Below are 12,366 nucleotides of genomic sequence, written 5' to 3' on the forward strand. Positions count from 1 at the left end.
CCTCGGGCGGCCCACGCGTCCCCTGGCTGCAGACCGCTTGCTGGGCGCTTTGTGCGGTTCTGGTCACTCCGAGCGGACCCAGGTCTGTCTCCCTTCTGCCGCCCCCACCTGCCCTTTCCCCTCGTCTTGTTTCTCCTGGCTCCGAGCTTCTCACTCTCTCTCCATCCCGGAACCACCCCGCATTCATCCTATTCCTGTCTTCCTGCCCCGGTCCTTTGCGCCCCCGCCCCCATCTGGGCAGACGGGGGCCCCTGGGCTGGGGTGGGGTCTTTTTTGGCTCGGTGTGCGTATCATGATTAACCCGCTCTGTGGAGTCGGCAACCCTGGGTGGAAGGCAGGGTCGGATGGTCCCCGGGGCGGGCCGCACGGGCTGAGCGGCCACGCGGAGCGCTGGGAGCCTATCTCGGCCGCCGATCGGTGGCCTGGGCGCACCCGGGGCTGGGGGCCCGTGTCCGGGCGGGGCGGGGGCGTGCAGGATCCGGGACCGCCACCGCGGGCCTGCCCACCGACGCAAATCTTGCGGACAGTAGTAATCCTCGGCCTCCCCACCTCCCTGTTGCTGTGAGGCTCAAATCTGACGCGTGTGAAAGTGAATTTTTGCAGAGGTTCCAGGGGTGTGTACGTCTCCTCCGCGGCCCTTGGCGTCTGGACTGTAAAGGCCGAATTTGGGAAATCACAAATTTTCAAGGTCAAAGTATATGATGTTCTGATTCTGTGAAGTCCCGTGCTGCTAGTACAGATAGATGTCTTTACAGCAAATGGCCCCAGCTTCCCAAGATCCAGAGTAATAAATCGTAACGATATGAAACGGTATGAAAGCCAAGTGTTTTGTTTTTTTTAAGTTTTAAAATGGTGGTCTGTTTTTATTGAGTGAGGGAAAACGCAATTAAAAAAACGAAAACAAAATCCCTTCCCTTCCAACCACCACAAAACCCCCCAAACAGTTTTCTGTGCCAAATCCTGAATATTCATTTAGCGCCTGAGCTCTGGGCTGAGGACTCGAAATTGAGGCTGTTCTTTTGCGAGGAGCTGCTGCGTTTGTTTTTCAGAAAACCTGAAAGGCCATGATGGCTACGAAGCCCAAACTCCACTATCCAAATGGACGAGGCCGCATGGAATCCGTGCGATGGGTTTTAGCTGCCGCTGGAGTCGAGGTACCCTACCTATATGCTGTTTCTGCACAGATTTGTCCTACAACGTTGAGACTTGAGGGAAACGTCAATGGCGGAGCCCTGTCCTCTCCCACTAATATTACAGATCTGCTTCAGTGAGTCAGAAGAGTCCTTCCCCTCAAGACTTTTTCTTTTTATAAATGGAGTGTAGTTGATGAAATTGTATTTAACTTTCAGCTTTAATCATTGGCTTCTGATCTACCACCAGTAGATATTTATTAATGAGGAGAAAGGGAACGAACCTGCAATTTGCCAGTTAACAGCCAGAACTTTTGTGGATATAGAATCTCTAGGTGAATTTCGTATTTATTCCAGTGGCTTCAGACTGGCAGCCTTCCTATCCTGTCTGCATTCCTTCCTGTATGTTTTGGCCCACAGTGGTTTTGGTCTTGTTTTTGTTCTGTTCTTGTAGCTTCTTGTTTATGGAAATTTTCAAATACGAGCAAAGATAGGACATTGCCATGAGATCCATGTACCTGTCACTCAGCTTCAACAACCATCAGCTTTATGCTAATCTTGTTTCACCTATCTCCTCCCCTCTGCTTGCTTTGTTGGAATATTTTACGTTTCATCTGTGAGTACTTCAGTTTTGCTCTCTAAAAGATGAGCATTTTAAAACATAACCACAATAGCATTATTGCACCCAACAAAATTAACAACAGTTCCTTATTATCAGCTAACAATCTGATTGTCAAACAGGCCTTGTTTCAGTCTGGATCTAAATCAGGTCCACACATTGCATTTGATTACATTTCTTTCAGTATTTAAAAAAATCTGTAACATTTCCTCTGCATTTAAAAAAAATAAACTTTGCATTTTGAAATAATTTCAGATTAATAGAAAAGTTCTAAAGATAGTGCAGAGTGTTCCCATGTAACTGTCTCTGTCTCCCTTAATGAAAACATCTTAACCACATCAAAACCAAGAAATTAACATTGGTGCATAACAAACTACAGACTTTATTCAAATCTGATTGGTTTTTCCACTAATGTCCTTTTACTGTTCCAGGATCCAACACTGTATTTAGTCATCATGTTTCCTTCGCTTTCCTCCATCTGTGACAGTTTCTTAGTCTTTCCTTTATTTCACCACCTTGACGGTCTTGAAAAGTATTGGTCAGGTTTTTTGTAGAATCCTCCACATTTTGGGTTTGTCTGATGTTTTTCTCATGATTAGACCGAGTTTGAGGAAAGAAAACCACGGAGTGAAGTGTCCTTATTACATCATATGAGGGGTTACAGGACATCATGAGTCGTCACTGGTGCAGTTAAGCCTGGTCACTTGGCTCCTTCATTCATCAACTAATTTTCCCTCTGTTCTTTGGAAGAGAATCATTAAATTCAGCCCACACTCCCAAGGATGGGAATTAAGCTCTACCTCCTGGTATCTGCATTTAGAATTCTTATGTAAGGAAGATTTGTCCCACCCCCATTTATTTATTTATTCCATCATTTGTTTATATCAGCATGAATTTAAGTATATTTATTTTATCCTTTCGATTAAAATTCAATAATACTTTCTTTTGTTGCTCACATAGTTCCAGCTTTGGCCACTGAAGCTCTTTCAGGTTGGCTCTTGTGTCCTTTCCATGTAGCCCTTTTTACTTTTTCTTTTTCCTTCAACATTTTCTCACTTTCTGACACTCCAAGATGCTCCAGGCTAATCTTGTATTTTCCTTGCCCTAGCCCTAGTACTTCTCCAAAGAGCCCTGGTCCCTTTTATTAGAAAATGGTATTAGCAGCCAAGATCTGGGTGCCAAGTGTCTGCATTTGTTTCTGGTGCCATTTGTGGAAGAAACTGCGTTTAGAATGCCCCTCATTCTGGATTTGGCGGCTTTACTCTCATTTTAACATGTTCTGTTCTCTATATTTCCTGTAAACTACTAGTTGGATCCAGAAGTCTGATCAACTCCAGGCTCCTTTTTTTCTTTCTATCTCTATTTTTTTTTTTCCTGCCAGACTGCGGCAGAGGGGATACTGCGATCATATTTCTCTTGTGCGACATCCGGGGTGCATGACGTCTGCCTGTCTCATTTTCAGCGTTGCTGAGTTTGATCAGTGTGTTTCTGTGACCTTAGCCTGTTCCACACACTATGAAGTTTCCTCCATCACCCTTTCAAGTGTCGTTTGCAGCCTTGATCATCACCATTGTTAGAGGTTACAAAATGGTGATTTTTCTATTTCTATCATTTCACCTAAATTTACTAACTGTGATACTCTTGTAAAGAGTAATTGTTCACTGATTACTTAATTACCTCGAAGTACAGTTCAAATAAGAAAAGCAGGATAGATGCTTGATTCTGCCACTTTTATCAATTTTCAGAATAATGAGTCGTTACCCTAGCAGCCTCCAGAGGTGACAAATGAGGGTTGATGGGTTTGGGGTTTTGTTTCTTATGGTTGGTTTGGTTTGGTTTTGGTTTCCTTACCTATCGTTATAACTCACCACACAGTGTTTTTACAGTTTTCTAAATTAATCGATATCATTTTTATATACAAATTCTGATTTCTGACTTCTCTTGAGAAGTTGGAAGATCTGATGATCCTGGGGCCTCATTTCCATAGGGCAGCAGCTGCTGCTTCTGAGTAGGGACGGTCCCTAGAGATGGACCTTTCTAGCCTGCACAGTCCCCATCATTCCCTATTGTCTCAGGACATATTTTCTAATTGTGTTAAGAGGAAAGCGGAACAATTCTTGGTCCTTTGATCACCTGTCACCTGTCTAACCCCTGTATGCTTCTGAGTTTGCAATTATCTAATAGGTTTTGAAGAGGGTGTCTTATATGAGTATGTACTAGAATCCCTTGTCAAAGCTCCTCTTCCCTAGCTTCATTCTGCCCCTCCTGCTCTGCTGTGAGTCAGCATTCTTGGCTACAGTCATAGAAACCCAACCCTAAGTAAGAAAAACAAAAAGGAACATGGGTCATGTGATCTACCTACCCTCAACCAGGCAGGCAGGTTGGGTACAGTAATTAGCCCAGCGTGGGTCTCAAGCCCACTCCTCTGACCAGGGTGGAGGGAGCTAGGCTGGCCTCCTTCACGAGGGCTGACCACGTGGTTTGCAGGAACAATTCCCAAAAGGTGGTACCAGGGGTCCCTTTCCTTTCTGTGCCCAGTGACATTTTCAGCTACATTTGTGCTCAGACAGATCTGAAACAGGAGGGCCAGGCTGGCAGCCGCTGGGTGGGTTCATGATTCCCAGGGTCACGATGTCGGTTAGAAGCTGATGTGTAAAGCACACGCATCCCAGTAACTAGGTACCTCGCACCTGCCGAGAGACAGCCTGGCCTAATTCAGGGCGTCGGCGTCTTCCATCTCACGCGCGGTTCGAGTCCTCAGACCTTGCTCCGTGCCGGATGCTGCTTCTCGGCTGCTTGGAGCTTCGTGTGCCCAAAGACCACCCCCCCCACCCCGAACCTGGTCTGATCCTCCTTGTGGAGAGGGGGATGAACAGTAAAAGAGAAGATGTGAAGGCCACAAGCTCCTCGTTCAGGACTTCTAGGCAGTTCACTTAGAAGAAGGGGGCGTGCGAAGAGGGAGCGCGTGGTGTGGACACGGGCGCTTCTCCAGGGATCCCAGCGGGAACGGCACCCCATCAGGGCACAGAGACGGCTGATGGCGTGGATGGAAGCCACACGCTGTCTGTCTGTCCTTACAGCCCGGAGCAGCAGCCAGACAGTCGCCAGCTCCCCCAAGCTCTGCCTGGGGACTTTTTCCCTTCCTCCCTCTCCTACCCTCTAATCTCCTGTTCCGGTGCTAGATTCTTCTTACAGACCAAGTTTTATAAAGTTTGACTGAAGAGAGCTTCTCTAGTGAGAGAGAGCATGCATTTTGCTACGTGTTCCCAGAAGTCAAAAACCAGAATCGGAACAATTTGGAAGGAATTAAAAAAAAAGTTTTTTTAAATTAAAGTATAGTTGATTTCGGGTGTACAGCAAAGTGGTCCAGTTATAGATATCTTGCACATTATTTTCCATTATAGCTTATAACAAGATATTGAATATAGTTCCCTGTGCTGTACAGTAGGTACTTTTGTTTATCTATTTTATATATAGTAGTGTGTATCTGTTAATCCCAAACTCCTAATTTATCCCTCCCCCACCCCCTTTCCCCCCGGTAGCCATAAGTTTGTTTTCTATGTGTATGAGTCCGTTTCTGTTTTGTAAATAAGTTCATTTGTGTCATTTTTTTTTAGATTCCACATATAAGTGATATGATATGATATTTGTCTTTCTCTGTCTGACTTACTTTGCTTAGTATGTTAATCTCTAGGTCCATCCATGTTGCTTGGAAGGACTCGTTTTTTTAAAATGTACATTTCTGGTCTCTCCCAACTACTGGATGTGAATCTCTGAGGGATGAGCCTAGAGACACACACACACGCTTTCCCATGTGCTTTATAAATGATTGTGGTCATAAAAGTGTGAGAGCCGTGGTGCAGAGGGAACACCACCAACATCACACCTGACCAGCTGGGCATTTGGACAAATGCCCAGAACATTCTTGCCCTGAAGTTACTGCTTCCTGGGCCACAGATGGAGTGCCTCTAGGGACACTGAGGCCCCCTCCTCACACGGGAGGACGCTGGGAGTAGGAGAAGCCATGCCTACACATCCTGATGCCCGTTGAGGTGGAAGAGAGAATGGCCATGTCTATGCTGTCAGCTCTGCCCCTCCTGGGATGATGGGGCAGCGCAGGGAGAGATGCTGGTGGGGAACCATCTGGGGACTCAGTGGGCATGTGAAGGGCATCAGTACATTAGCACGAGTTTTATCTATCACAAGAAAAGAAACTTTTCAGTGTTTTTCCCCGCCCCACCCAGCCTTTTAGTTTGAAAACTTGAAAACCTACAGAAAAGTTGTAATAGTACAATGGACACCTTCTAGCTAAATTGACCCGTTGTTAACATTTTGCCATGTTTGCTTCCTTCCCTCTTCTCTCTCTGCTTTATTTATTCTTTTTTTTTTTAACATCTTTATTGGGGTATAATTGCTTTACAATGGTGTGTTAGTTTCTGCTTTATAACAAAGTGAATCAGTCATACATAAACATATGTTCCCATATGTCTTCCCTCTTGCGTCTCCCTCCCTCCCACCCTCCCTATCCCACCCCTCCAGGCTGTCACAAAGCACCAAGCCAATATCCCTGTGCCATGCGGCTGCTTCCCACTAGCTATCTACCTTACGTTTGTTAGTGTGTATATGCCCATGACTCTCTCTCGCCCTGTCACAGCTCACCCTTCCCCCTCCCCATAACCTCAAGTCCGTTCTCTAGGAGGTCTGCGTCTTTATTCCTGATTTACCCCTAGGTTCTTCATGACATTTTTTTTTCTTAAATTCCATATATATGTGTTAGCATACGGTATTTGTCTTTCTCTTTCTGACTTACTTCACTCTGTATGACAGACTCTAGGTCTATCCACCTCATTACAAATAGCTCAATTTCGTTTCTTTTTATGGCTGAGTAATATTCCATTGTATATATGTGCCACATCTTCTTTATCCATTCATCCGATGATGGCCACTTAGGTTGTTTCCATCTCCGGGCTATTGTAAATAGAGCTGCAATGAACATTTTGGTACATGACTCTTTTTGAATTTTGGTTTTCTCATGCTTTATTTATTCTTAATCACTTGAAAGTAAGTTACAGACATCAGCATGTATCTCCCTGTTAAGAAAGAAAGAAATAATTGTCCTAATAACTGCAATATCATTGTCACAACTAAGAAAGTTAACACTAACTTTACAACATCTAATATACAATTCATATTCAGAAGTTCCCTCTCGTCCCCCAAAAGTCTATGTAACTGTTATTTAACTATTTAGCAGTTATAACTGCCCCTCCCTCATCCAAGATCTAATCAAGATTCAGATATTTGGTGGTTATTTCTCTAGTCTCTTTTCATCTATCAATAGAACAGAGCCTGCATTTTGTTCATTTCTTCCCTACCCTTCACTTAACAGAAAAGGAATGTGTGAAGGAGGAATTGACTCTCTTGCATGAATTTCTGCCAACAGACGTAAGGGATCAGTTATGTGACTTGGAGGCCAAATGACATAAAGAATTATCAGAAGAGGGCTACCTGGCTAAAGTCGATTCCCTTTTAAATAAAGGTTTGCCCTTGAGAGCAGAATTCATGCTTTTGGTCGGGAAGAGGATAGATGGCTAGGAAACGGGAGCCAGACAAGTGGTGAGGACCACAGAGTGGGAACAGCAGAGGCAGAAAGTTCCCCAGACCAGTTTCCAAACCTTGCACATCCTGGAGGAGCTTAGAAACAAAACAGGCCATTTATGTTACAGAGTGTCCCACATCCTGGATATGCCCCATTTTCACCTTGCAGTTTGATCCAAGTGAAATCGGTTGGTGAGCTCTTTCTGCAGTGGTGCAGTGTCCTCACTGTGTCACAGCAGGGAGCACGTGATGTCTCAGGATGTCCCCCAGTGGGGAGCTGAGTTTGACCACTTGGTTAGTTGGATGGTGGGATCTCCAGATCTGCAGAGGTGTTTTTTCTTTGTCATAATAAGGAACTTGTGGGGTGACACTTTGAGATTGTGTGAATATTCTATGCCCCATGACCCAATGATTTCAGCATCCATTATGATCCTTGTCAGAATCAGTTATTACATTATAGGGTGAAAATTGGTGATTTTCTAATTTTATCATTAATTAGGAATAATTCTACATTAATTAGTGCTAATTCTGTAAAAGAGAGCTTTTCTTCTCCCTTTTTTTTTTTAGAATCGTCATTTATGGACACAGGGATTTTTTTGTTGTGTTCTAATCCATAACTGATATCACTCTTTTCGATATTTAAATTGTCCCAGATGTGGCTAGAGAATCCCTCGGGTAGGGTCCTGCATGCCTTTGCTTTTGACATACCCGTTAGTCTTTGAGTACGTCCTCACTTTCTGACATAACAGAGTCAACCTTTGCTTCTGGGAGTCCAGTGATATTTAGAAACAAGATGTGGGTACTGAGTATGCTCTTTCTCTCTGCTTCTGAGGCAGTTTAACTTGGTATTTTCAGTCCTGAACCTGGAATGACATTTCGCTTCTTTTTTTTGGGGGGGTGTCTTTTTGAATTTAGTTTGATGAAGACTTTTTAGAAACAAAAGAACAGTTGCAGAAGTTGCAGGATGGTGAGTATCAAAATGTATTGCTGTCGGTAATGCTGATTTTCTTTTCTAAGAACCCATATTTACGTGGAAAGGCAAAGATACTGCTGCACTAAGAATCCAGACCAGTATCCTAAAACCAGACAAGCAAGAGGAAACAGTAGCCGAAATTGCCAGGAAGTCTCTTCGTATTCAGTAGTTCTATAAAAGCTGGCGAAAGGGAAGGAGCCAGTTCCTCCCTCTGTCCCAGTGGGCAGCCCTTCTCCATCTCTCTCTCCTCCCCCGCCCTCCTCTACCTTTCCCCCCCTTTCTTCCTCTCCCTCATCCCCTCCCTCCTCATTTTCCACCTCCTCTGAATTACCTGAGGCATCTGCACCTGCTTGAAGTACGCAGGTAAAAGTCACCATTTACACTGGGCTGCTTTCTGAAATAAGTACAAACAGGTGTGACATCAGTGAAAGGCCCCCTTTTAACTCCTGGTCACACCTCCCCCTCCACACCCAGGCCCCTGTAAGCATCCTCCCTCCCGGCCATCAGCAGGATCCTGAGGCCCAACTCAAGGCTCCTCGGAGAGGGACCAGCTCTGCAGGGCTGTGACGCCCCCGTCATGAGTGACACTGCCTGGCGTCACTAGGCCTGTGCTGAGTACATATCTCCCCTCGACCCGCATGCGCCCCCAAGCCTTGAGCCCCCCCAGGGCTGGGCCGTATGCTATACTTGCAACTCTCCCCGACATTTGGTGTGGGGAAAGTGTTTGAGACAGGCTTCTTGAAGAAAGCAGTGGGTTACTTTTTGACCAGTGACAGCGTACTCGGTGGTAGGTGGACTGTGGTAGTGGACGCCTGTACATGAGTATCAGCTGGTGACTTGGGTTTCATGATCAGATTGTCAAAGCAGTGCAGTCATAGAACATTCTAGAGCGACGGGAATGTTCTGTTCTACAATGGCCAGCGCAGGAGCCACCAGCCACATGTGGCTTTTGAGCACTTGTAATGTGTCCAGGGCGACTAACAAAGTGAGTTTTAAATTTTTCAAAAGTTTGATTAATTTAGAGTTCCCTGGTGGCCTAGTGGTTAGGATTCTGGGCTTTCACTGTTGTGGGCCCAGGTTCAATCCCTGGTCAGGGAACTAAGATCCTGTAAGCTGTCCATTGCAGCCACACACCAAAAAATTGATTAACTTAAATTTAGGTTTAACTATACACACGCTGCTTACTGGCTACTGTATTGGCCAGCGCACCTCTAAAACAACGTCTTCACTACGTCTCCCCTACCCTTTGTCACTGGAGCTAGGTGTTTTTCCTGGGGTGAAAGTCAAAAGGGAAGATTTGGATCAATGCTAGTTTTCGGGCTTGTTTTATGGCTAAGTCTGCACCCCTGAATGAAGTGGGGGGAGCTTTACACTAAGGCTGGGATCCCACTGTCCCTTTCATTCAGCAGAGCATGTTTTGATGGGGGTGCAGGGAAGAGATCACTTCTAACTCTGGGCTTCCATTCCCAGGTAACCACCTGCTGTTCCAACAAGTGCCAATGGTTGAAATTGATGGGATGAAGCTAGTGCAGACCCGGAGCATCCTCCACTATATAGCAGACAAGCACCACCTCTTCGGCAAAGATCTCAAGGAGAGAACCCTGTACTGTGGCCCCTCTGGCGTGTTCTCACTTGTCCACTTACCGATGCTTAACTGATTAGTCGTCCTCTACAGCACACCCGTCCACTTCATGTCCTGTATCGTTAGTGGGAACAGGGAACAAAGCCCCAGAAAGGTCAAGACCAGTTAGAAAATCAGTACAGAGAGTCTGAGTAAAATGAGAGAAAGGAATTGAGTTCAGATATTAGAGCCTGTTTCTGGGGTGTGGTGTAGGTTTCAACACGTTTAAATGCTTTGATAGTTTTTTTTTTTTATACCTTTCTTGCAAATGTATTATCGCTGAGTATTAGGAATAGAAAGCTGCTGTGACATTCAAGGCCCAGGATACTGTGCACTGGATGATAATTTGAACTCAGAGCCTGGTCCCTGTACCTCCTGGATCATGACCCAGGGCAAAGCGTTACGCTCCAGTGTCCTGATGAGTTTCCAGTGTGGTGGGGATAATAACAGCATATTCCTCATAATGCCATAGGATTCAATGAAATATCGGATAGAGAGTGTTTAGCACCGTGCCTGGTACACACCAAGCATCCTATAAATAATACCCACTATTTTTACAAATGTGAAGCTCCACCCGCCCCAAGCCCGGGTGCTGGAGTGGGGGCGGCAGAGTAGGGGCCAGGAGAGAGGACATTCGTGGCTCTCGTGCTTTGAGATGCGTGACAGGTTTTTCTGAAAGATTTTTCTGAATCGCAGCTAGAATTGACTTTGCATCTTGGCTCTAAAGGGACAGGTGGAGATGAATGCTTCTTGGTGCTTAAGTTGCCAGAGCCTTAAGAGAAAAACACTCTAGATGCTTAGTTGTGGAAGCCAATGAGTTCAAAGAGAGGGGTGACTGAGAAAACGTTCTTTTGTGTTTTGAAGGATTGACATGTATGTGGAGGGGACCCTGGATCTTCTGGAACTGATTATCATGCATCCTTTCCTCAAACCAGATGATCAGCAAAAGGAAGTGGTGAACATGGCCCAGAAGGCCATAATCAGATACTTTCCTGTGTTCGAAAAGGTAGGTGGCAGTGAAGCCTGTGAACACGGCATCACCAGACCACAAACACCCCTTTCTACTCAGGCGGAGTAAAGCTGAGCCCTGCTAGACCAACCTCCTGGACTCCTGAGGGCTCACAGGTGCCATCGGCACAAAGCCAGGATGTCTTGGAGCCTCCCAGACTCTTCCAGAGTCTTCCATGTTTTCTGGGGAAAAGATGGGCTCACCCATGTGTGCGTTGTCACTGCTTACATTAGCCAGGTGCCACCTCGTGCACGATACAGAAGAGAAGAAACCACCTACTTCATTCATTCTTTCGTCATCCTACCTGATAGTTTGGTATAAAGAGAAGAACCATTGCTGTTCTATTTCTCTTCCCTGTGCTCTTTTTGTTTTCTCTTTTGTTATTTCTTGTCTCATTACCGTATCTGTTTTTCTGAGCTTCAAACTCCTCCTCTCTTTTTCTCAACTCAGAGGGACTATTTTAAATGCTTTAGTTAAAAACCAAGAGAATGTGAAAATCTGGAATTGGCAGACTTCCTCTGGCCATTGATGTGGAATTAGATGTAAGAAGGAGGAGAGATATTTTCTGAGTGTTTCTGTCCTTGGTTTCGTAGCCTCTTTTTTTTGTTTAGTTTTTTTCTTTGTTTTTTTCTTTGTTTTTTTTTTTTTTGCGGTTCGCGGGTCTCTCACTGTTGTGGCCTCTCCCGTTGCATAGCAACAGGCTCCGGACGCGCAGGCTCAGCGGCCATGGCTCACGGGCCCAGACGCTCCGCGGCATATGGGATCTTCCCGGACCGGGGCACGAACCCGTGTCCTCTGCATCGGCAGGCCGACTCTCAACCACTGTGCCACCAGGGAAGCCTGGTTTCGTGGCATCTTGCCCATAGGCAGTTTGTGAATGTAAAATACGATGATGCAGAAATGTGCTGGGACGAGGGAGGAACAGGTGCCTTGGAGAAGGGTCACTGCCAGTTCCTCTGTCCCTGTGGCCCAGACTGTGTCAGGGCTCCACCGAACATATGAGCTAAATAATTGTCACCTTCTTTTTACCCGTAATGAAATAGAATCACAGAGAGACTGGGTGACATGCCTAAGTCAGGAGCCAGGACTGCAACTCTGGACTCTTCGTCCTCTCCCTGTCTGGCTCCAGTAACTCTGTTTGATTTGGAGTCATATTAGGGTCCTTGTCACACACACGTAAACACATACTCACACTCATGGGCATCCGCAAAGGGCATCTTCCCTGTTCTACCACTGTCCCTTGCCCCTTCCCGATCACCGTCTATGCCTATGAATCTCTGCACCTGTGTTACTCTCAAAATGGGAGTCAGGATGAACTCTCATTCTTTCAATGTTCCCTGTCTTAGAAGATGTGAAAGGAAGCCTGCTTTTTTACTGTCATGTCTAGTTTATGACTGTGAGTCCTGACACACAGAAACA

At 45.6% G+C, this 12,366-nt stretch overlaps 1 protein-coding gene across 3 annotated transcripts in view; it reads left to right on the forward strand.

The window, feature by feature from the left end:
* The window catches only part of GSTA4 (glutathione S-transferase alpha 4), a 30,626-nt gene continuing 18,260 nt past the window's right edge, over positions 1-12,366 (forward strand). For all 3 annotated transcript variants that reach the window (XM_079934690.1, XM_079934689.1, XM_079934688.1), the window contains exons 1-5: positions 1-82; positions 1,050-1,154; positions 8,260-8,311; positions 9,788-9,920; positions 10,803-10,944. In XM_079934690.1, the coding sequence (XP_079790816.1) occupies positions 1,065-1,154; positions 8,260-8,311; positions 9,788-9,920; positions 10,803-10,944 (417 nt within the window). In that variant the 5' untranslated portion in view covers positions 1-82; positions 1,050-1,064. The remainder of the gene's footprint in view (positions 83-1,049; positions 1,155-8,259; positions 8,312-9,787; positions 9,921-10,802; positions 10,945-12,366) is intronic.

This window comes from Stenella coeruleoalba (genome assembly GCF_951394435.1).
Source record: "Stenella coeruleoalba genome assembly, chromosome: 10".
In the NCBI taxonomy this organism is placed as follows: domain Eukaryota; kingdom Metazoa; phylum Chordata; class Mammalia; order Artiodactyla; family Delphinidae; genus Stenella; species Stenella coeruleoalba.